The sequence below is a fragment of the Saimiri boliviensis genome, chromosome 6 (genome assembly GCF_048565385.1).
Source record: "Saimiri boliviensis isolate mSaiBol1 chromosome 6, mSaiBol1.pri, whole genome shotgun sequence".
NCBI lineage: Eukaryota > Metazoa > Chordata > Mammalia > Primates > Cebidae > Saimiri > Saimiri boliviensis.
The window spans coordinates 8,401,427-8,427,023 of record NC_133454.1 but is presented as its reverse complement, the minus strand read 5'-3'; the positions used below and the strand labels follow the sequence as shown (position 1 = coordinate 8,427,023).

Sequence of the window (25,597 nt, the reverse complement as noted above, 5' to 3'; positions counted from 1 at the left end):
GTTTTTCTCGCCGCGCGGGGAGGAGCGGCTCACGTGGGCGGAGCTCCAGCTCGCGTTCTCTGTGGAGGCGGGGTCGGCTGAAGCGGAGATCGGGGCTCTGGTGTGGGCTTCCGCGACCCGTTCGGTGAGTGGAAGAGCCGAGAACATTTCGGCAAATAAAAAGAAAACGTGAGGTCCATTGCGAGAGGGTAAGAACTGCGAGGAAGCGGCCTCCCAGCCCGGTTCGTTTCCGGTGGCTCGCATTTGCTGAGCTGTCGCCTGGCTTTCTAAACCTGGCCCTGGGTGTGTGGCGAGGGTGCCGGGTGGGGTATGGGCGTGTTTTGTCGTACTGTGTCTGCCTGTGCCTTCGGACACCTTTCAGTGTCCAAATACTGGGAAGGCTCGTCCTCCGACCGCGACTCCGGGTGTGGAGCCTTTGTGCTGGACGCCGGCGTGACTCCATGGCACGCCCACTTCTGCACCTGCTTCGTGACCGCCCCTTTCTGCCTCCCGGAAGTTGGCTGGCAAGCCGCAGACGAGACCGGTGGGAGATTTCTTTTTCCTGAGTTTCCTCCGACTCCCGCCCACCCCTAGTTCCTTAACCAGTTCCTGAGTTAAGATTAAACCCTGTAAAGTAGTTTCGTGGGGTTTGTTTGTTTTTTTTTTTCCCTCCCAAAGTAATTTTAAAAAGGAATGAACTGGTTTGATTTTTCCGCTTTCAAAATTCTTTTCTCATATGATAAACCGGTAAAGCCAGTAGAGCTGTGTAGTCTTAATTTATAGTGCACGTCATTTTAGGATTGGACGGGCCTTAAAAGTAATCTGGTCTCTTTACCCTACTTTGCGCCATAACTTGGACAATTCCAGGTATAGAAAGTCCAGTCCCTTAGGGAGTCCACTGCGTTTGATCCACAGGGTCTGCGAAGTGACTTAGCTCCAGGACTGGTATGACATGTCACTCACTGCCGTACTCAACCGGAAGCCTAGCTGTAACATTTAACTCGTAATGCAGAATGAATCACTGAAATGTTTCCCATTTCATTTTGTTTTTTTTTTTCTTTTTCTTTCTTTTTTCTTTCTTTCTATCTTTCTTTTCTTTTCTTTTTCTTTCTTTCTTGACAGACTTTAGCTCTGTCGCCTAGGCATGAGTGCAGTGGCGGGTTCTCAGCTCACTGCAACCCCCCACCTCCCAGGGTCTACCCACCTTAGCCTCCCAGGTGGCTGTGACTATAGGCGTCCACCACCACACACGGCTAACTTTTGTACTTTAGTAGAGACCAGGTTTCACGATGTTGGCCAGGCTGGTCTTGAACTCCTGACCTCCAGTGATCCGCCCGCCTCAACCTCCCAAAGTGCTGGGAATATAGGCATGAGCCACCGCACCTGGCCACATTTTGTATTTGTTTGTTTTATAGAGATAAAGTCTTGCTCTGTCATCCAGGCTGGAGTGCAATTGAAGCAGGATATTTCCCAGACCCCTTTGCGGGACTTGCGGCAGGGGTGCCTGGCTTACTCAGCCCGAAGCTCTCAACCCCTCGCGAGAGGGGTTGCGCTAGTGAATGGGGCTGGAAACCAGGAACTCCGCTCACTCAGGCCAGCTGCACTGCACCCCTCTTGCTGGGGAGCCTGGGGGTAAGCAGATGCTAGAGCCAGAGCAAGCACTTTTGGGCATCAGCAGCAGCGAACTGCATGCAGGCCCCTCAGCAGCGTCTGGGGGATGCCCACGACCCCTGAAGATCCACAACCTGTCTTACAACCTATCATGCTTGTGAAGTTTTGAGAGAATGTCTGCGTAGTGTCTACTGGTGTCTGGTAGTGTGCACTCAAAGGGTAATCAGTTTAGTTGGGATAGTTGGTCTACCCCTCCAGGTGTTACCTCTGCAGCTCCGTGCCCTATCCAGACCCTATTTTTGGGCCATGGACTCCCACCAATTAGGCAGGAAAATATAGTTTGCCTCCATCTGGCTCCAGGCTGTGCTCCTGGAGTTTATGTGAGAACCTAACTCCTTTCTCAGCTCCAACTCTAACGTTCTCCACACCTTCAACTCACACATAAACACACACATACACATGCTACCACACTGCCTGCTGTGCTATCAGCCTGCGTGAAGTTCACATCATTTTAGGATTGGACAGGCCTTCATAATTTAAATTTTATTATGAAAAAGTGATAGTCTAAGGAACTCATTTAATTTTTGGCCTAAATGTCAAATATAGGGTAGGAAGCACAAATATCTGTTATAGAAATACTTATGTCCTGTATGCATTTAGACACTTATCCACAAACCCCTAATAAGTATCCCTAATAAGTACATTTCTTTTTTTTTTTTTCAATCAAATTATCTTGGTCAGAAAGTATCTCTAATAAGTACATTTCTAAACCAGTTACTCAAGCTACATCCTCCCAGGATTGGACTTTGTTTCTATTTTGATAGGGACATAAACAAGTGACCTACTTTTTTACTAAAGTAAAGAGATAGTAAAGGGAATAAAATTAAGATTACATTTGAATTTTAACATGTGTTTTTATCCCTACTGCCAGCAAAAGTGTTTTATTATCATCATTATAAATGAACATACTATTCATTGTGCAGATTTTGACATATTCATAAATAAGTTATTACCCAATAGTTGCCTGATAATGTGATAAAATGTTAACATTTGGGAAATACGGATGAAGAATATACAGGAATTATTTGTATGTAGTGTCCGTCAATCTGAAATTATTTAAAAGAAAAAAACTGTCTCATTCCTGAACAATTATAAATTATTCAACCCAATAAAATATTTAAGTATGATTATGTAAAATTTGAGATCTTTTATAAACAGTTGTATATATTTTATTTGGGACATCGGATTACATCTATTAAATCACAAACAGTAGCAGCTGGTATTTGATAAAGTACTAAGACAAATATAACATCATCAATGTATGCAATAGAATAGTTATAGAGGATATGTTGTTGGAAAGTACCAGAACTAGAATCCCAGTTTCTAAGCAACCTATGAATTGCTGGAAAATTAGAAAAAAAAATTTGCAAGAATATTTCAAAATGGCTGAGGATCACCTTTAACTTGCTGAATAAGCATGTTAAGGGCAGAGGCCATTCAGATTAATGAAGTGTTCTATTAACAATTTTAACGAGATCTCCAGCAGTAGTCTTAGAAACACCCTTAAGAGTCTTGCCTGTGTTCCCTGTTGTGACTGGCTTGGAGTGGGATACCTGCCAACCTCATATTACTTATATTTTTCCCTGACTTTATTTTATCTCCTCCTGCTTGCATACTTCATCACTGAACACTTGAGGTAAGATACTAATCTCTGTATATGTGTACCTATTTGTTATAAAGTAGACTTAGCATATATTTTAATTTATTTTTTAGTTGCAATGATAGAAAAGCATACTTTTACATATCAAATTATAATTGGTTAGATTATCAGATTGAACCAAGAAAATATGTTTATTTGTAAATGAAAATAAAAATTTGAATTTCAAAGGCTAATCCATTCCATGAAAGTTGCCATTTCTATTCATAATTTAAATGTTATTTTGAAAAAGTGATAGTCTGAGGAACTCATTTAATTTTTGGCCTGAATGTCAAATATAGAGTAGAAACACAAATACATATTATAGAAATACTTGAGGGTCCTATATTTACTATTATCTGCAACCATTTAAACACTTATCCACAAATCTCTAAGAAGTACCTTTAGCTTCAAGACCTATATTCCTTAGACCAGGCGTCCCCAGACTTTTTACACAGGGGGCCAGTTCACTGTCCCTCAGACCGTTGGAGGGCTGCCACATACTGTGCTCCTCTCACTGACCACCAATGAAAGAGGTGCCCCTTCCTGAAGTGCGGCGGGGGCTGGATAAATGGCCTCAGGGGGCCACATGCGGCCTACGGGCCGTAGTTTGCGGACGCCTGCCTAAGACCAACTGTTAGAAAATTGGATGTTCACTCCAGATATATGCTTTAAAAAAAAAGTGCATCAGCCGAGAGCAGTGGCTCACACTTGTAATCACAGCATTTTGGGAGGTGGAGGCAGGAGGATCGCTTGAGGCCAGGAATTCAAGACCAGCCTGGGCAACATAGCAAGACCCTGTTTCTATTTAAAAAAATCGTTTTAGGCTTGGGCGCAGTGCCTCACACCTGTAATCCTAGCACTTTGAGAAGCTGAGGTCAGCAGATCACAAGGTTAGGAGATCAAGACCATCCTGGTTAACATGGTGAAGCCCTGTGTCTACTAAAAAATATAAAAAATTACCTGGGCATGGTGGCATGGGCCTGTAGTCCCAGCTACTCAGGAGGCTAAGGCAGGAGAATTGCTTGAACCCGGGAGGCAGAGGTTGCAGTGAGCCAAGATCTCGCCATTGCACTCCAGCCTGGACAACAGAACAAGACTCCGTCTCAAAAAAGAAAGAAAAAAGAAAAATTATTGAGAGTTAGGAATTTTCCAATAATAATTTTTAGAAAAGAAGAAAAAAAGAAAAATTAGTTTTAAATTTTAAGTTGAAATAAAGTATAAGTATTAAAAGGTCACTTGTCTGTTTCTCACTTCGAATATTAAATGCTAGAGGCTGTGTTTGCCTTTTTGTGAAGATAGAACCTAAATGCCGTTTTGTTCTTTTTGTATGTTTGAATGCTTAATGTTCATTTCCAGAACAGAAGCTGTTCGTACTTGGTGCACTTTGGACTCTTGTGATAATTAACCAAGAGTAGCTCTATTTGTCCAACCAAATACCTAAAGAAGAAAGAAAATGGCTTGTGTTGAGTTTTCTTTTCATGTGCCAAGTCTAGAAGAGCTTGCTGGAGGTAAAAACAATATTAACTTTGGATTTTTAAAAATTATCTCAAGAGAAAATTCTTTTAAAAAGATTCTAACATCATTCTGGGCGCGGTGGCTCACACCTATAATTCCAGCACTTTGGGAGGCCGAGGTGGGTGCATTACCTGAGGTCACGATTTCAAGACCAGGATGACCAACATAGTGAAACCCTGTCTCTATTTAGAAAAAAAAAAAAAAAAAAAATTCTAAGATCTATCTATACCTTACTACTTACATATATCTATCAAAATAATACTTTTGGTACAAAATTCATTTTCCATTTCAGCACCTCTTCTGCCCCATTTTTATTGAGAAAGTCCAAAATCTGTTCCTCAAAAAAAACTAAATTTATAATTTATAAATTCTTTTTTCTTTCACTTATAGATTATTGATACCAACTTTACAAGATGAAAATGACTAGTAATCCAAGACTTATGTATGTGTGATGTCCAGAGTCGCACAATTTTGCTTTAACTTTTTCACTTACATTATTCTTTAAATATATATTCTACTCTTGTATATTAATCATGTTCCCAATATACTTCCCCTCCCCCACTAATAATGACAGACTGCTAGTGAACTTGCCTTGATTTCTGTCTGTGTATATTTTTATATATTTCACCTTGTTCAAACAAGTATTTAAGGCAGTTTCCCAAGATAAGTTAGGATGGAAGATAGGTTTAAAAAAAAAAGGAAAATAGAAACAGTACACAAAATGAAGCCAGGAATAGTACTAATCCAAAGCTGTAACGTCTGTCAGAATACCAGTCTTTATTTGACAACCTATAGGTTCTGTTCTGATGGAAGCTATAGAACCTTCCCTTGTTTCTCAAAATGTCTTGTTCCGGTAGTTCATCTGTCATTCTGATGTGATTGAAGTCAAGAAGTAGACTTATTTTTGCTTTGTTGTGACTTTTCCTCTTATAACCTTTTTCTCATTTTGATTGAATGGTAGCTAGTAAACAATCTGTATTGTTTGGCCTATATTTCTTCATTAGTCTGTCTTTCCTGATATGACAGGGCAGCTAGGAATTTTTTCTTTTTCTTTTTCTTCTTTATTTTTGTAGACACAGGATCTGGCTATACTGCCGTGGATGCTCTTGAACTCCTGGCCTCACTTGATCTTCCTGCCTTGGCCACCCAAAGTGTTGAGATTACAGGCATGAGCCACCATGCTTGGCCAAATTTTTTCTTTGATTGCTTTTCTAGAACCTGTTTTCACTTTTGTATTTGTTTCCATTTTCCTTCTATATGTGCAAGATATGTTTAGTAAAAAAGGCATTTTGTGGCTGGGCGCAGTGCCTCATGCCTGTAATCTCAGCACTTTGGGAGGCTGAGTTGGACAGATCACTTGAGGTCAGGAGTTCAAGACCAGCCTGGCCAACATGGTGAAACCCCATCTCTACTAAAAATACAAAAATTAGCTGGGCATGGTGGTGTGTGCCTGTAATTCCAGCTACTTAGGAGTCTGAGGCACAAGAATTGGCTTGAACTCAGGAGACAGAGGTTACAGTGAGCTAAGATCACGCCACTGCACTTCAGCCTAGGCAACAGTGCATGACTCGGTCTCACAAAAAAAAAAAAAAAAAGAGGCCAAGTTGGGTGGATCATGAGGTCAAGAGATCGAGACCATCCTGGTCAACATGGTAAAACTCCGTCTCTACTAAAAATACAAAAAATTAGCTGAGCATGGTGGCGCATGCCTGTAATCCCAGCTACTCAGGAGGCTGAGGCAGGAGAATTGCCTGAACCCAGGAGGCAGAGGTTACAGTGAGCCGAGATTGTGCCATTGCACTCCAGCCTGGGTAACAAGAGCAAAACTCCGTCTCAAAAAAAAAAAGAAGAAAGAAATTTTGTCAGAACTTTTAATCCTTAAAAGTACACTGGCTGAAGCAGTGGCTCATACCTGTAATTCCAGCACTGTGGGAGGTCAAGGTGGGCAAATCTCTTGAGCCCAGGAGTTTGAAAGCAGCCTGGGAAACAAGCCAAAACCCCATTTTTACAAAAAATACAAAAATTTGCCAAGCCTGGTGGCGCCCGCCTGTAGTTCCAGCTACCAGGGAAGTTGAGGTGGGAGGATTTCTTGAGCCTGGAGATCAAGGCTGAGTGAGCCAAGATTATGCTGGGTACCAGTGCACTCCAGTCTGGGTGACAGGATGAGGCTATCAGAGTGGGACTCTGTCTCAAAAATAAATAAATAAATAAATAAATAAATAAATAAATAAATACATTAAGGCTGGGTGTGATGGCTCATTGTAATCCCCCTGCACTTTGGGAGACCCAAGGCAGGAAGATCACTGAGCCGAGGAGATCGAGACTGGCTGGGCAATATAGCAAGACCCGGTCTCTACAAATAAAAGAGAGAGAGTGCGAAATACATTGGTCTTACGTTAATAACTTTGAGACACCTGTGCTTTTTTACATTGTTATTGAGGTGTAACTATCTACAGTAAAATACCCTAATTTTGAATGTACAGCTTGATGAATATTATCAGTGTTTATACCTATGTAACTACTATCCAGATCAAAATGTAAAATATTTCCAACATCTCAGAAGACTCCTTTGCACACCTTCCCAATCAGCCTTGATCCATTGCCTGTTTTTGAGATGCGTAAGGTGAAGTAATATTGTATATAGTCTTTTGTGTCTGGCTGCTTTGCTCCACATTTTGTCTATTACCTTCATTGAAGTTGTTACACGTGATTGCTTACTTTTCAAAAAGTTTAAATGTTTGCATTTCAGTTGGTTTTTGGAATCTTTTTTCAAAAACAAAGGTAATCCTCACCCTCACACAAGTGCAGTCTGTTTATCTTCAACAATTGGAAATCACTATCTTAGTCTATGTTATACGTTGTGATTATGTCTGATGTCTAATTATATTCATTAATAAGACCATTTTCCCCTTCTTTTTTATTATACAAGTTGAGGTGGGAAGTGTGTTGAGGGCACTTTAGATATGTGGTAACCAAGTTTTTACATGAGTTCAAATAATCTTATTCCTTGTCTTTATTAGTTATGCAGATGGGGTTAAAAGATAACTTTGCTGATGTCCAGGTCTCTGTAGTTGATTGCCCTGATTTGACTAAGGAACCCTTTACCTTTCCTGTAAAAGGTAAGCAATTTTTGCAGTTAACTTTTGTTTTTTAGTTGTAATCCTTTTCTGAAACTAGAATTATTTTTAAGGACATCTTAAATTATCTACAAATAAAGAATATTGTCATTCACAATATTTAGGCTAAATTGTGCTAAATTTCTGTGCTCACTCTTCTGATACTGATTAAATTTCATTTCATACTCTAACGGAAAAAGATTGTGTTTTATGCACTTATATAACCTTCACAGAATATAGAATACATATCCAACAGGTTAAAATTCTTTATGTCACATGAGAGTTTTGCTTTTAATTGCTCAGACTATTATGGAAACTGATTTTGATTTTTATTATTTTATTTATTCAAGACCAGAAGGGATCCTAAAAGCCTTGTATTTGAATAATCTATTAAAACTAACCCTTCAACAGATTTGCCAAGTGAGTGTTCACTGTTTGGAAGTGAGAAGTAAGGGAAATTAATTAGTATTAGTAGAATAAAATAATTTGTCAGTGTGATAGATAATTATTTGATGTTTTAGTTTTTACAATAACACTGCAAGTTGAGTAGTAACCCTGGTTTATAGGTGAGAAAACTGAAGCTTAGAGAGGCTAGGTAAGCTCAGTGTACATCATAATCAGGATTCAAATGCAAGTCTGTCTGTTTCCAAAGTCTAACCTTCTCCCATTATACCCTACTATGATGAGGAATTTGAGGATAAACACTCAAAGAGTTATTTTTATTATGCAATTGATATATTTGCTAAAAAGGAGTTTGCATAGAAATTCTCGCCTCTAGTTCTATCTTAACATATCTGACTTTGAGATACATGGGGAGATTTAAATAGAATGTTCTTTGGAGGTCTTTCCAGCTTAAACAGTCTTTGATTTTAAGCAGAGCTGTAAATTCTAGAAGGCTTGTGTACCATATGGCAATTTCTTTTAACTTCCTGAAATCATTTAGCATAATACTTTTTATAGTTTTTTTTAATATAAGAGTATTAATATTTCCCCTGCTAATTAAGTAATTAATTAAAATTAAGTCAAGGTCAGGAAACAGAAGAATACAGGAAAGGAGAAAAAAATCGTTAATCTTTTTTCTTTTCTTTTTTTTTTTTTTTTTTTGAGATGGAGTCTTGCCCTGTCACCCAGGCTGTATTATGGAGTACAGTGGCGTGATCTTGGCTCACTGCAACCTCTGCCTCCTGGGTTCAAGCAGTTCTCATACATTAGCCTCCCAAGTAGCTGGGATTATAGGCGTGCACCATGACGCCTGGCTAATTTTTGTGTTTTTAGTAGAGACAGGGTTTCATCATGTTGGTCAGGCTGGTCTCGAATTCCCGACCTCAAGTGATCCACCCGCCTCAGCCTCCCAAAGTGCTGGGATGACAGGTGTGAGCTACCACACCTGGCCAAAATTGTTAGTTTTAATTCTGTCATGCAGAGTTATACTTTGAAAAAGTGTTTTCCGGTCAATAACTTGTGAGTCTTTAAGTTGCAATACTAAAAGGCAGATATGTGTCTAATATGTGTATGTATGATCTTTCATAAACGTAGTTAGACGTTCAAGACCAGCCTGGCCAACATGGTAAAAACCAATCTCTACTTTAAAAAAAAATTAGCTGGGTGCGGTGGTGTATTCGACATTTTCTACATGAACTGGTCTTGCTAAGATCACCAATGACCTTAAAATGTTTTACTAGTATTATTTCACCTCTCTGTGTATTTCTTACTGCTTGGCCATTGCTGCCTGACATTCTCCCCTGGGTTCCATCTCCTCTCTCCTTGTTTCACCTCTTCTTCGTTGGTACCTTTCCTTCCTCCTTTCTTCCATACTTTTCTTGATTCCTTTTTCCTTCTAATAGGCTTTTAAATGTTGATGCTTTCCAGAATTATTTCCTTAGCCCTTTCTAATTTTGAATAATCTATCTGGTTTTTTTTTTTAATCTACTCTTATGGTTTTAATTACTGCCTGAATACAATTTTGAAATTTGTACCTCTCACCTAGATCTCTCTGGGTTGTTTTGTTTCGTTTTGTTTTCTGAGACAGAGTCACTCTGTTGCCCAGGCTGGAGTGCAGTGGCGTGATCTTGGCTCACTGCAGCATCCACCCCCACCCAAGTTCAAGTGATCCTCCTGCCTCAGTTCCTGAGTAGCTGGGATTACAGGTGTGCACCACGATACCTGGCTAATTCTTGTATTTGTAGTGGAGACTGGGTTTCATCATGTTGGCCAGGCTGGTCTTGAACTCCTGACTTTAGGTGATCTACCTGCCTCAGCCTCCCAAAGTGCTGGGATTACAGGCATGAGCCACCACGCCCAGCTTGTTTTGTTTTTTAAGACGGTCTCACTCTGTTGCCCAGGCTGGAGTGCAGTGGTGCGATCTCGCCCCCCGCCCACCACCTCCACCTCCCAGGTTTAAGCAATTCTTCTGCCTCAGTCTCCCAGGTAGCTAGAACTACAGGTGCATGCCCCCACACCCAGCTAATTTTTGTGTTCTTGGAAGAGACTGGGTTTCACCATGTTGGCCAGGCTCATCTCAAACTCCTGACATCAAGTGATACTCCCGCCTCAGCCTCCGGAAGTGCTGGGATTACAGGTATGAGCCACTGCGCCTGGCCTAAGAATTTACATTCTATCAGAGCAAAATATTTTAAGTTAAAAAACAACAATTTTAACCAAAACAAACAAACAAACAAACAAACATTTTTTTTAAAGAAATAAGGCATTAAAGACATTCAGCAAACCTCACCCAATCCAAACTTTGGGCCCCAGTTCTAACCCTTGCCCTTGCCTTGTATTGCCTTTATGCCACCAACTATATAAGCCATGCTTGGTTATGATGATATTAGAGACACAGGTAGTTAAAATAGGACAGGGGTTCTAGCTACTTATATTTTCCAGTCCCTGAATATTGGTAAACCTCTATGAGAATGGAGAAGTTACGTACTGTTAATAAATTAAATTCATGTCTTCTCACATTTTATTATTAAATTAGATGTTTGCCTATTTTTAAGATGGCTTGTGTTTTTTTTCTTTTTTAAGGCATCTGTGGGAAAACTAGAATTGCAGAAGTAGGAGGTGTGCCTTACTTATTGCCTCTTGTAAACCAAAAAAAAGTAAGTACTTTTACTCGGCATGTTCGCTTGAAGATTGTAGAAGTTGGATTGATTACCCTGTTTATTATTAGAAGACCTGTTGCTCAATTGGCAAGGAAGTGCTAATGGACCAGTAATAAAAGATAAACCAGGGACTTGGTCAAGTTATGATTTTAATAATATTTTTTCCTCTTCTATAGGTTTATGATCTGAATAAAATTGCAAAAGAAATCAAGCTACCTGGAGCTTTTATTCTTGGAGCAGGAGCAGGTCCATTTCAAACTCTTGGGTTCAATTCTGAGGTCGGCATATATAAGATAATTATTTTACTTTATTGATTTGACATCTGATGTGTCTTTTTGCTTTCAGTGCCAAAAATCCTACTTTCTGACTGAATTGTAAATCTCTCTGCAGATTTAATACTACTTGATACAGATTTGTGGTATAGCACACACTTCAACTGGTCTAACTGTGATGAATACTAACTTATAGTTTTAGATTTTCTTAGGTTATAGGTTCAGCCTTAAATAAATGCAGGGTCCTAGGGTATTCTGCTGAAGGTTTGGATTATAAAATACTTATATTCTTACATGATTCCTAGCTTCTCTATAAATCTTTGCTTTGGGTATGCAGACAGCTTTGGATCAGAAGATGAATGGAATAATAGTGATCTGGTCAACTCCCTCTTCTAGACCAAATAGTAGGAAACTATCAGAATAATATGATGGTTATTTATAAAAATTAATAGTGATTACTAGTATATATTATTAGCATATGATAATATTACTGTTTCTAGCTGGGCGTGGTGGCTCACGCCTGTAATCTCAGCAATTTGGGATGCTGAGATGGGCGGATCACCTGAGGTCAGGAGTTCAAAACCAACCTGACCAACATGGAAAAACCCTGTCTCTTAAAAAAAAAAAAAAAAGAGGCCGGGCGCGGTGGCTCAAGCCTGTAATCCCAGCACTTTGGGAGGCCGAGGTGGGTGGATCACGAGGTCGAGAGATCGAGACCAACCTGATCAACATGGTGAAACCCCGTCTCTACTAAAAATACAAAAAATTAGCTGGGCATGGTGGTGCGTGCCTATAATCCCAGCTACTCAGGAGGCTGAGGCAGGAGAATTGCCTGAACCCAGGAAGCGGAGGTTGCAGTGAGCCGAGATCGCGCCATTGCACTCCAGCCTGGGTAACAAGAGCGAAACTCCATCTCAAAAAAAAAAAAAGAAAGAAAAGAAAATACTTTGAATCTCATTAATAGAAGACTTCAGTCTGCTCATTCTCTCATAACTTCTTCAGATACGACTATTAATAGTCATACCAGGCCGGGCGCGGTAGCTCAAGCCTGTAATCCCAGCACTTTGGGAGGCCGAGGCGGGTGGATCACGAGGTCGAGAGATCGAGACCATCCTGGTCAACATGGTGAAACCCCGTCTCTACTAAAAGTGCAAAAAATTAGCTGGGCATGGTGGCACGTGCCTTTAATCCCAGCTACTCAGGAAGCTGAGGCAGGAGAATTGCCTGAGGCCAGTAGGAGGAGGTTGTGGTGAGCCGAGATTGCGCCATTGCACTCCAGCCTGGGTAACAAGAGCGAAACTCCGTCTCAAAAAAAAAAAAAAAAAAAATAGTCATACCAGTTCTTTGCAGAAACATTAATACAATTTGCCTAGTGTTCAAGTTAGGAAAAAAAGTTTAAAAGTTAAAAATAAAAAATAACGCCGGGTGCAGTGGCTCACACTTATAATCCCAGCACTTTGGGAGGCCGAGACGGGTGGATCACGAGGTCAAGACATCGAGACCATCCTGGTCAACATGGTGAAACCCCATCTCTACTAAAAATACAAAAAAACCCGTCTCTACTAAAAATACAAAAATTAGGTGGGCATGGTGGCACACGCCTGTAGTCCCAGCTTCTTGGGAGGCTGAGGCAGGAGAATTGCTTGAACCGAGGAGACGGAGGTTGCGGTGAGCTGAGATCACACCATTGTACTCCAGCCTGGGTAACAAGAGTGAAACTCCGTCTCAAAAAATATATTAATTAATTAAATTAAATTTAAAAAATAAAAAAAGTTTAAAAGTTAAAATAAGATATTTCATGCAATTTATAGATATACTGTAAGAAATACCATAAATTTCTTTTTTTCTTTCGAGACAGAGTCTCACTCTGTCTCCAGGCCAGAGTGTAGTTGTGTGATCTCAGCTCACGGCAGCCTCCGCCTACTGGGTTCAAGCAATTCTACCTCAGCCTCCCGAATAGCTAGGACTACAGGTGTGCACCACCATGCCCAGCTAATTTTTGTGTTTTTGTAGAGATGGGGTTTTACCATGTTGGCCTCATGATCTGCCCACCTTGGCCTCCCAAAGTGCTGGGATGACAGGCATGAGTCACCGCACCCGGCCTATAAATATCTTATAAAATGTTTTTCAAGTTTTTTATGTCTAAAATTAAATATTACATATTTTATGTTCTCTTATTAGGACTTGAACTAAAATATCTTAAAAGGATTAAATGTTTTGTGACATTATTCAAGATATTCTTATTGAAGAGATATAAAGATTGAGTAATTACCTTACTTTCTTTTCAGTTTATGCCAGTTATTCAGACAGAAAGTGAACACAAGCCTCCTGTGAATGGAAGTTACTTTGCCCATGTGAACTCTGCAGATGGAGGGTACCTTCTGGAGAAATACAGTGAGAAGCATCATGATTTTGAGTGTGCATTATTGGCTAATCTTTTTGCCAGTGAGGGGCAACCTGGCAAGGTGATTTTGTCCATAAAAATACCATATTCCCTAAATGTTCTCAGATAGCTAAAAATTTGAACTGTTACTACCCTAAATATGGTTTTGCTAAGAAAATTAGAACTTCTCACTTTGGGAAGCCAAGGTAGGTGGATAACTTGAGGTCAGGAGTTCAAGACCAGCTTGGCCAACATGGTGAAACCCCATCTGTACCAAAAAATACAAAAATTAATAGGGTGTGGTGGTGTGTGCCTGTATTCCCAGCTACTCAAGAGGCTAAGGTGAGAGAATCACTCAGACCCAGAAGGCAGAGGTTGTGGTGAGCCGAGATCGCACCACTGGATTCCAGTCTGGGCCAGTGAGTGTGACTCTATGTCAAGAAAAAAAAAAAAGAAAGGAAAAAGAAAATTAGAGCTTCTTAAGTCAAAGCTCTTTAACCCAGTAATGAAAGATTGAGAGAGTACTACATGCAGAGCAAAAGTTATCTTTAAAACTAAGGTTAAGAATAATACAGCTGGGGGCTGGACACAGTGGCTCACGCCTGTAATCCTAGCACTTTGGGAGGTTGAGACAGATGGATCCCCTGAGGTCAAGAGTTTGAGACCAGTCTGACCAACTTGGCGAAACCCCATGTCTACTAAAAATACAAAAATTGGCGGGCCTAGTGGTACACTCCTATAGTCCCAGCTACTTGGGAGGCTGAGGCAGGAGAATCACTTGAACCTGGGAGATGGAGGTTGCAGTGAGCCAAGATCACACCATTGCATTCCAGTCTGGGCAACAGAGCAAGATGCTGTCTCAACAAAAAGAAAAAAAGAAAAAGAATAATACAGCTGGTACAGTGGCTCATGCCTATAATTCCAGCGCTTTGAGAGTCCAAAACTGGAGGATTACTTAAGGCTAGCAGTTTCAGACCACCCTGGGCAGCATAGCAAGACCCTGTTTTTAAACAATTTTTTTTTTTTTAATTAGCCAGGTGTGGTAATACATGCCTGCAGTCCTAGCTACTCAAGAGGCTGAGGCAAAAGGATCCCTTGTGCCAGGTTTTTGAGGCTGCAATGAGCTGTGATCATGCCACTGTACTCCTACCTGGGTGACAGCAAGACCTGTCTCAAAAAAAAAAAAAAAAAAAGAAGAATACTTAGTAAGCAAGACCTTTTTCTGAGAACCAAAAGATAACAGAATATTAATTTGGGGAGTGAGTTAGTCATCTACATGAACCACACAGCTAAAATACATAATGCATACTTATAGGTAGTAAATAGGTTATCTGCTCCTTTTGACAAATCACACATGCTCTAGATAGAAATGTTGGTAGCAAAATCTTACAGCAGGAAGAAAGTAAGGAAAATTAATGCTTTGCTTCCTATTTACTTCCTGTTAGTACATAAAAGATGATTTCAGTGTTAGCTTTTGTGAAGACTCTCCTGTTTTGTAAGTGGAGATAGCCTCTTCAGCTACTTTGAGGTATGAGATTGGGAAGTGAAAATACTTATCTTCCGAGTTGGGGAGATAACACAGTGCAGAATTTTATGGGAAGTGAGAAAATGTAATCATTTTCTCCTCACCCCCACTTACCAAAGGTTAATTTCTTTAAAGAAGGTAATTCTCAAACTTTTACTGCCTTGACATGTATGTTAAGAGTCTAGAGTTCAGTGTAGGACTCGTCAATAACTCTCAGTTTCTCAGTTGAAGAAAGCGTGCTTAAGACTTATCAGTAAATTACATATAACTGATACATATGCGTGTGTGTGTGTGTGTGTGTGTGTGTGTGTGTATACATATATATATATATGATTGATCAAGACTCACGGGGTTGTGACGTCTAAACTCAGATCTGGGGGCTCTAAGCAAAGAACACAGTATTTGCTTGATAGCATTAAATTATATAATGTTTTACTTAGGTAGTTATTTTGCAGCATAATCAATGGTATGCATCTTTATTTCCTCTATAGGTAATTGAGGTGAAAGCCAAAAGAAGAACTGGACCACTTAACTTTGTGACTTGTATGAGACAGAACCTGGAAAAACATTATGGAAATAAGCCTGTAGGGATGGGAGGTACTTTCATAATTCAGAAGGGAAAAGTGAAGTCTCACATTATGGTAAGAGGCCATGTGTGAATACATGCATGAAGGAGTTTGTGTGTGTACACATGCTTAAGATCTTAGGATTGTTTTTTTCAAACGGAGCCTCAATAAATGAATGAATGAATGAATGAATGGATGAAGCCTCACTCTGTTGCCCAGGCTGGAGTGCAGTGGCATGATCTTGGCTCACTGCAACCTCTCCCTCCCAGATTCAAGGAATTATTCTGCCTCAGCCTTCCGAGTGGCTGAGATTATAGGCATACACCACCACACCAGGCTCATTTTGTAGTTTTAGTAGAGACATGGTTTTGCCATGTTGGCCAGACTGGTCTCCAACTACTGACCTCAGGTGATGCACCCGCCTCGGCCTCCCAAGGTACTAGGATTACAGATGTTAAGACACTGCACCCAGCCAGATCTTAGGATTGTAAAGTATATGTTGGGAATTCTACATTAAAAGACACTGTGAACAAATTATTTTTACTATGATTGTATTACTTTAAAATTTAAATGATAATATTGTGAATCAGATTGTGAGATAATATGTTTTTTGTTTTTCTTTTTTTTTTTTTTTTTTTGAGATGGAGTTTTGCTATTGTTGCCCAGGCTGGAGTGCAATGGCATGATCTCGGCTCACCGCAACCTCCACCTCCTGGATTCAAGTGATTCTCCTGCTCAGCCCCCAGAGTAGCTAGGATTACAGTCATTCACCACCATACCCAGCTAATCTAGTATTTTTTAGTAGAGATGGGGTTTCGCCATGTTGATCAGGCTGATCTCGAACTCCTGACCTCAGGTGATCCACCCGCCTCAGCCTCCCAAAGTGCTGGGATTACAGGTGTGAGCCACCACACCTGCCAAGATAATGTCTTTATCCATGTTAATATATTAAAACTTTATTTTGAATAAGTTTGCTTTTAAGATAAAAATAAATTCCAGGCCCACACAGCAGCTCATGCCTGTAATCCCAGTACTTTGAGAGGCCCAGGTGGGAGGACTGCTGGAGGCTAGGAATTTAAAACCAGCCTGGTCAACATAGTGATGGTGGCAGCAGCAGGCAGACTGAAGCAGCTGCATCAGGGAGACACGGCTGGGGCTGCACACTCCACGGATCCAGTGGAAGCTGGGGACAAGTGGGAGTGCCACCCTTTCCGAGTTGGCATGGGGGCTCCCTTGGTGCCGCTGCAGCTGTCCAAGCCATGGCTGTGGTCCCTGGCATCCCTGTGCTGTCAGGCGCCGGAGCAGGCAGGATCCCTACCTTCCCAAGCGCAACTGTAGCCGCTCAAACCTGCAGCTATAAACCTGGGTCTCTTGCTCCACGGAGCAGGCAGGAGCCCTACCTTCTCCACGAAGCTGTAGCTGCACAAATTGGCTATAGACCCAGGCATTCCTGTACTATTGAGGGTCTGGGAAGACCCCCACTGCTCTTGCAGGTTTGGAAATGCCTGCTCCCACTACCTGGGTTCTCCCTGCTGTCAGAGCCCGCTCAATCCAGGAGCAAAGTCAGGCTGAACCCTGATGTCGTCACAGCCCAGCCAAGTGTGCACACGCTCACGGTAGTGCTGACACACCAGCCCCCTCTGGATTTTGGATGCTGACACAAGCATAGAAGGAAAACAGCGGAGGGTGAGGGCAGCTCGGCACTAGCCTTCAGGCACCCTTTGGCACCTACAGCCTGGATTCTGTGAATGGCCACAGGAGGCCCACAGATTCCTGGACAGAAGGGGGCGGGTTTCCGGTGAGGCCCTACCTTCAGGCCAGGGAGGGCCTGAAGGCTGGGGGCCCAGCTGCCAATCCCACAGACCAGACTGGAAACTTGTGGTGTCTTTTCCAGGCCCACTGTGACCGTCCCACTGCACTTGAGCCTGAGTGATCAGAGCCAGACCCTATCTCACAAAAAATAAAAATAGAAAATAGAAAGTGAATAAAATATATTTTTAAAAATTTTTAATTCTTAGTAACATTCAGTATGTTTACCTAAGTAATTATCTTTTGTTGTAGCCTGCAGAATTTTCTTCCTGCCCCTTGAACTCTGATGAAGAGGTCAATAAATGGTTGCATTTTTATGAGATGAAGGCTCCTTTGGTTTGTCTACCAGTTTTTGTCTCCAGAGACCCAGTAAGTCTGTGTCTATTTTTTATATTATACTACAATGATAATGCTTGATTTTTATGCTCATCTTTAAGAACGAGGCATTTTTTGTGTTGTTTTCTCATTTTTTTGAGACAGAATTTCACTCTTAATTGCCCATGCTGGAGTGCAACGGCACTGTCTCAGCTCACTGTAACCTCCACCTCCAGGTTCCAACGATTCTTCTGCCTCAGACTTCTGAGTAGCTGGGATTATAGGCATGCGCCACTGTGCCTGGTTAGTTTTTGTGTTTTTAGTAGAGACTGGGTTTCGCCATGTTGATCAGGCTGGTCTCGAACTCCTGACCTCAGATGACCTGCCCACCTCCTCCGAAAGTGCTGGGATTACAAGCTGAGCTACCTCACCCAGCCATGTGTTGTTGTTATTTAAGAATTAGGGGGCCGGGTGTGGTGGTTCACGTCTGTAATTCAAGGAGTTTGGAGGCCAAGGCAGGCAGATTACCTGAGGTCAGGAGTTCAAGACCAGCCTGACCAACAAGGTGAAACACCGTCTTAAAAAGAAAAAGAAAAAAAGAATTAGGATAGCCTCTAGAATTATTTTGGAAGATATGGAAGCTCTTCACCACCCTCAGTTAGGCAAAACAGATTTTACCTTTGAGGAAATGAAGGCACAAGCATTTTAAATAACATCCAAAATTATTTTATTAAATAGCAGGTGTAGCTCGGCACGGTGGCATACCACAGTATTCCCAGCTACTGAGGAGGCTGACTTGAACCCAGAAGTTTGAGACCAGCCTGGGTAACAGTATAACCACCATCTCAAAACAAACAAGCAATAGTAGAGTCACAACTAGGATTCAGGTCTCCTATCATCTTATTTGGTGTTCATTATATTACAATACTATATACTAGGGAAAAAAATTATAGACCAGTTCCAAGCAAATGTCTACTATATTACTGGTGTTTGTTTTGTTTTGTTTTGTTTTTGTGACAGAGTCTTGCTCTGTTGCCCAGACTGGAGTGCAGTAGTGCCATTTCGTCTCACTGCAACCTCTGCCTCCTGGGTTTGAGCAATACTCCTGCCTCAGCCTCCTGAGTAGCTGGGATTACAGGTGCTCACCATCACACCCGGCTAATTGTTGTATTTTTGGTAGAGACAGGGTTTTGCCATGTTGGCCAGTCTGGTCTGGAGCTCCTGACCTCAAGTGATCCACCCACATCAGCCTCCCAAAGTGGTGGGATACAGGTGTGAGCTACTGTACCCAGCCTGATCATATCTTTTGATTGAGTGATTACATTCAGTTGAGAAGTTATGTAAACAATGGAATACCACATAGGTATAAAAGAATGAGGAAGCTCTTTTATGATTTGATATACAAAGATCTCAAAGTTAAATTGTTAAGTGAAAAAAAGTTATATGCAGAAAAGTGTGTACAAAATAATACATTTGAGTAAAAATAAATATTTCTGGAAGGGTATGCAAGAAACTGCTTACACTGGTTATCTGCTAGGAAGGGTAGTGAGTGGTGAGGGCAAGAGAGAAGAAGGTACATTTTACTGAATATATCTTTTTGCACTCTTTGAATTTCGAACATGTGAACGTATTACCTATATAAAAAACAAAAACTACTGCAACGTGAAAAGTTCTCCTTCCCCCTTAAACTCTAATCAAAATAATTTGAATACTAACATGTTGTTTGTCTGTTGTCCTAGGGGTTTGATTTGCGACTGGAGCACACTCATTTTTTTAGTCATCATGGAGAAGGTGGACACTACCATTATGACACTACTCCAGACATAGTGGAATATCTTGGATACTTCTTACCTGCAGAGTTTCTCTATCGCATTGATCAACCAAAGGAGACTCATTCAGTTGGGCGAGATTAAATCAGCTGATACTTATTTAGAAAAAGAAATAATTAAGGTTAATTAATTGTTGACTCATTAATTGATACATCTGTAAAACCAATAGAAATGATCTCACAGGCCAGGCACAATGGCTCATACCTATAATCCCAGCCCTTTGGGAGGCTGAGGCAGAAGACTTACTAGAGCCTAGGACAGGCATCCCCAAACTTTTTACACAGAGGGCCAGTTCACTGTCCCTCAGACCGTTGGAGGGCCGCCACATACTGTGCTCCTCTCACTGACCACCAATGACAGAGGTGCCCCTTCCTGAAGTGCAGCGGGGGGCCGGATAAATGGCCTCAGGGGGCCGCATGTGGCCCGTGGCCGTAGTTTGGGGATGCCTGGCCTAGGAGTTTGAGACTAGCTTGGGCATCAAAGCAAGACCCTGTCTCTATTTTTTTAAAAAGTACAAAATAAAAATGATCTCACTACTTAAACCCCTTTTTATAACTTCATATGAAAGGATATATTGACATTATATTCTATATTATTTCATAGATCTGTCTGAAAGAAATGGGGAACAAAAATACCTAATTGAGATATTCTTTAATTTTTTACATACCAGCTTCATTGTTTTTTTATTCTATACTTTTAGCAAAATCAGTCATGTTTATACCTTGAATATAAACATCAGGAATCATGCAGTTATTTCTACTATGCAAATTAGTGTCACACAACTGCTAAGTAGATGTTTCTGAGTATGAGAAAAATCAGTGTTACTACCTGCATGACATTAAAAAAATTTGAAAAAGAGAGAAAAATCAGTGTTTAGAAATGTTGATCGTTATTGAATCTGTAATGAATTTTAAACATTCTAGTAATCAGCGTATACTCTTTTCATGGAACAAGGTGGCAGGTGGGAAGCCCTTTACCCTTCTGAAGTTAAACCATAGAAGTTTGCAATTTGCCTTTCACCAGCATTAACAGGCTGGGCATGGTGGCCGAAGCCTGTGGGAGGATTTCCTGAGCCTAGGAGTTCAAGACCAGCCTGGACACCATGGTGAGACCCTATCTATATTATTTAAATCTTTTCTTAAATAAAAAAAACACAAATATTAGCAACTGGTTGGTTAGCCATAATTCCTCCCTTGTTTCGATTGCCACTTAGAAGCAATTTGTATTTTGCTGGTATTTAAAATGCAAGAGAGGGGGGAAAAACAGCATCAAAATGCAACACTGAAGTGAGCTTACTTTAATTTGTAAGTGAGGCTGTTGCTGAACATGACCACTGTACTTGCTGAAGTATAAAATTATACTCACTGATTGTAATGGTTGACATTTTCCTGGATGTTCTTTGAATAATCATGAGCCAAAGATCAACTTTGTAATGGTGCTAATGCCAATCTTGCTAATGTGCAAATTTAGGAATTCTTTAGCACTAAGTAAATAATTTTCAAATAATATGTTTAATTGTCTACTTTGGATGTTAGCTATGTCTTATGAGTATACATTCCTATTATTTTAAGCACTATTTTGATGCAAAAAATGAATTAAATTTATGAAATATTGTATTTTTAATATCTTACTTCCAGAGAAAAATAATATTAATAGTCTTTCATTTAACAAATATGTATTGAACACCTACCCTGTTCTCTGGAGTGTGCACTTTATGCAGGCAATGGCCTTGTTCATGACTGTAGCACTAGTGCCTTTAACAGAGCTAGCTCCATCAAGTCGTTTATGTAAAATAAAATAAAATAACATAAAAAAACAATGCTAGCAAAGTACCACTTGGATGATTATGCCAAACACTTTACTAAAGCTGGGGATCTGTCTAGTGGGGAAGACAAACAATAAATATATAATATGTCAGGTGGTATTAAGTGCTATGAAAAGAAATAAAGCAGTAGATGGACTGTAAAGAGGATGCTGTTTTTTGTGGCCATCCCACAATGAGACAGGATGCATTCCACACCCAAAATTTGGTTCAGATATCCAGACTGACAGCCAGGTTCAGCAGCTCACACCTGTAATCCCAGTACTTAGGGAAGCCAAGGTAGGAGGATCACTTGAGTCCAGGAGTTCAAGGCCAGCCTGGGCAACATAGAGAGGCCCCATCTCTGCAAAAAAAAAAAAAAAAAAAAAAAAAAAAAATTAATTATCTGGGCATGGCTGTGTGCACCTGTTGTCCCAGCTGCCCAGAAGGCTGAGGCATAAGGATCACTTGAGCCCAGAAGTTGAGGCTGCAGTGAGCTATGATTGCACCATTGCACTGTACCCTGGGCAACACAGTGAGACCCTGTCTCAAGAAAAAAAAAAAAAAATGACTGATGAAGCCACCCACACACCAACAGAATATAAAAGGGTTGTGACTCACATAAGGAAGCTTTCTGGGGAAAGCAGGGCAGCTCCTAAACAAATCCAAAAATGACTTGACAGCAGGGAAGGCGACTGACTTGGGGTTTTTATGGGTTAGGAATTAGGGCAAGAGTGATGCTTCTTTTATGTGGTTTGAATTTCCCACTGGCATCAAAGAAGGAAACATCCAGGCTTTACTTTATTTTTGTTAAGAGATGGGGGTCTCACTATATTGCCCAGGCTGGGCTCAAGTGATCTTCCTGCCTTGGCCTCCCAAAGTGCTTGGATTACAGGCATGGGCCACCACATCTCGCCAGTACCCAGGCTTTCTTAGCTTGCCAGAGGTGTGGGGCAGAAGGGGAAGAGGAGTGGGGTAAGGCTTAAAAGCCATCAGCAATCAAACATAAATTAAGTTAGATTCTTAACTACAGATTTCAGATCTGATTTCAGATCAGAGCTTATTTCAGATCAGGTTCCAGGTGTGGAGATTATCTGAAGTAGTCCTGGGCCTCTTCTCACTGTAAACACTGCCTTTATTCTTCCATTAGTGTTCTCCAAAATGGGGTACATGGACAGCAGGTACACATGACCTTCCAAGGGGTGTGTGGATATTAGAAGATCCACTAACATATTTTATTTTATCCTTTTAAGTTTCTAGTTTTGTGTACATTTCTTGTGTTAGGGATTTCAGTTCAAAATTAAATTGCTAATAGACAAAATTCAAGAAGCTTGGAGACCAGGTATATTTACAGTATCTAGTAGAGATGGGGGGAGTAAATCAAAATCCTTTTCCTTTAAATTTTTTCTTAGTTTTATTTTTTTATAGAGACAGGATTTCACCATTGTTGGCCACACTGGTCTCCAACTCCTGGCCTCAAGTGATCTGCCGGTCTCAGCCTCCCAAAGTGCTAGGATTACAGACAAGAGGCACTGTAGTGCTCTTCTTACTCTTACTCTTACAGACCCTTATTCAAAGTGCTCTTCTTACTCTTACATTCACTCAATACAACACAGAATGCTTCTGTGACCAAATGCATGGAGTTTTTCCCATACACTACGCAATTCTCCGGCTAAGATCAGCTGGGGGTTAATTCATTTCTAACACTATTTACTTGGAGATAGCATCAGATCCCTCAGTTTAATGGTTCAGTCCTCAAAGACTGCCTCCTGATTTCCAATGCCAATCACAAGCTTCAGGTTGTCACATATTTCTGACTAACCCACTGTAAATTGAGGTCTCTATGCCCACCTCTTCAGGTTTGATTAATTTGCTTAGAGCAAATCACTGAACTCAAGGAAACACTATACTTATATTTTTCAGTTTATTAATAAAAGATATACTAAAGTATCCAGATGAACAGCCGGATGGAAGAGATGCATAAGGAAAAGCCAGCAGAACTCTAGAGCTTCCACACTATCTCTGGGTGCCCCACCTTCTAGGCACCTCCACATGTTCAGCAATTTGGAAGCTATCCAACCTTTTTTTTTTTTTTTTTTTTTAAGATAGGGTTTCACCATGCTGGTCAGGCTGATCTTGAACTCCTGACCTCAGGTGATCCGCCTGCCTTGGCCTCCTAAGTGCTTGGATTACAGGCGTGAGCCACCATGCCCGGCTACCAACCCTTTTCTTTTGGATTTTTGTTTTGTTTTTGTTTTGGAGACAGGGTTTCACTCTGTCACCCAGGCTGGAGTGAGCAGTGGCATGATCTCTGCTCACTGAAACCTTTGCCTCCCAGGCTTATGCAATCCTCTTATCTCAGCCTCCTGAGTAATTGGGACTAACAGGTGCATAACACGACACCCAGCCAATTTTTGTATTTTTTGTAGAGATGGGGTCTCACCATGTTACCCGGGCTTGTCTCGAACTCCTGGGCTCAAGTGACCTACCTGCCTCTTCCTTTCTTTTGGGATTTTATGGAGGCTTCCTTATGTGGGCAGAACTCATTAAATCATTGACCCGGTTGGTGATTAGCTCAACCTTCAGCATCTCTTTCAAGGTTGGGGTTGGGACTGAAAGTCATAACTCTTTAATCACAAGGTTGGTTCCTGGGCAAGAAGCTCCCCCATCCTGAAGCTATCCATGAGCTTCTAGCATGCAGAAACCCGTTTATCATTGTCATTTCATTAGTACACAAAAAAAACACATCACTTTGGAGGTTCCCAGGGTTTTAGGAGCTGTGTGTCAGAATACTGAGATGAAGACTATCTATACATACTACATAATGATCTTACACATCACAGTGTCATACCATCTTTCCAAACCTAAAATAAGAACACAGATAAACCTAAAGAACTGTCATCCAGCCACGTGCAATGGCTCATGCCTGTAATCCCAGCACTTTGGAAGGCTGAGGCGGGAGGATCACTTGAGCCCAGTCTGGGCAACATAGTGAGACCTTATCTCTACAAAAACTAAAAAAATTTTGCTGGGCATGGTGGCACATACCTGTAGTCCCAGCTGCTTGGGAGGCTGAAGTGGGAGGATCACTTGAGACCTGGAGTCTGCGGCTACAGCAAACCGAGATGGCACCACCTCACTCCAACCTCAGCAACAGAGTCGAATAGATCATGTTTCTTTAAAGGAAAAGAAAATGTTATCCAAAAGACCACCAGGATGGCTAAGTAGTAGAAAGGAGAGCTCTATGGGTGATTTCAGCTTGCAAAGCTGGAAGAGACGGTCTCCAGCTTATGCCACAGGTGCTCTCTCTTCCCAGAGGGAAGGGAGCAGGTTGGTTTTTATGCCTCACATGGCCTGTATCACACAATGGAGTAAAACATTCAGCACATTTGGGAGAAAAGTTATATATATATGAGGGGAGTTGAACACATGTGCAGTGGATAAACATATGTAACACATCCCATGTTCACTTTGGGGTAAGGTTTTAACATTAAAATAAGGTGGAACTTGGCTCTTCATGTCTAAAGGTGAACTGTTGGACACAAAGTTTGCATGTAGTCTCTATAAACTGGCTGAAACTGGCTTGAAGTCTTCAGTTGCTTATCAGGAAAGAATGTTTGTAAAGCTGGTTCTTTGTCCAATCAGAGCTATAGTGGTTTGGATTGTAAATCAGGGTTGATAAGGTTCTCACAATTTTCCCAATATTTTTAGCAAATTTAGCAAGAGTGGTTTATCTTGTAGCCTTAGGAGTTTGCAAAGTTGCCATGCCAGCCAAGCCCTGAACCTTCCACCCATAGGTAACTTTCATTTCCTTAACTTTCGTGTTCTTAGTTGATAAAGGAGCATCTATTTTGGTCTTTCATATCACAGAACACAATCTGACAGGGCAATTTGTGTGATTAAATTAATGAAATATTAAAAACTGAATTTTCCATAGAAAATCTGGTATATTCGGCCAGGTGCAGTGGCTCACGCCTGTAATCCCATCACTTTGGGAGGCCGAGGCGGACAGATCATGAGGTCCAGAGTTCAAAACCAGCCTGGCTGATATGGTGAAACCCTGTCTCTACTAAAAG

At 41.0% G+C, this 25,597-nt stretch overlaps 1 protein-coding gene and 1 long non-coding RNA gene across 9 annotated transcripts; one reads left to right on the top strand and one right to left on the bottom strand.

Annotated features, from left to right (window-relative positions):
* Window positions 1-8: 8 nt before the first annotated feature.
* C6H11orf54 (chromosome 6 C11orf54 homolog) lies at window positions 9-22,094 on the top strand. 8 transcript variants are annotated; one of them, XM_074400332.1, is made up of 10 exons: window positions 2,640-3,286; window positions 4,646-4,797; window positions 7,825-7,923; window positions 10,945-11,018; window positions 11,198-11,299; window positions 13,582-13,758; window positions 15,693-15,842; window positions 17,829-17,945; window positions 19,631-19,841; window positions 20,675-22,094. In XM_074400332.1, exons 2-9 carry the CDS (start codon window positions 4,743-4,745, stop codon window positions 19,802-19,804), a joined length of 948 nt encoding a protein of 315 aa, XP_074256433.1. In that variant the 5' UTR covers window positions 2,640-3,286; window positions 4,646-4,742; the 3' UTR covers window positions 19,805-19,841; window positions 20,675-22,094. The 8 variants fall into 8 exon arrangements, with proteins under 8 accessions (XP_039318124.1, XP_074256432.1, XP_039318123.1 ...); XM_039462190.2 differs by lacking the exon at window positions 2,640-3,286 and adding an exon at window positions 9-124 and having other exon boundaries at window positions 4,651-4,797; window positions 19,631-22,094; XM_074400331.1 differs by lacking the exon at window positions 2,640-3,286 and adding an exon at window positions 9-124 and having other exon boundaries at window positions 19,631-22,094.
* Window positions 2,613-4,671, bottom strand: LOC141584789 (uncharacterized). Its single transcript, XR_012517977.1, has 3 exons — window positions 4,541-4,671; window positions 4,250-4,391; window positions 2,613-2,696 (listed from the first exon to the last, which is right to left on the bottom strand). It is a non-coding gene; the product is annotated as an uncharacterized LOC141584789 (long non-coding RNA).
* Window positions 22,095-25,597: the final 3,503 nt, after the last annotated feature.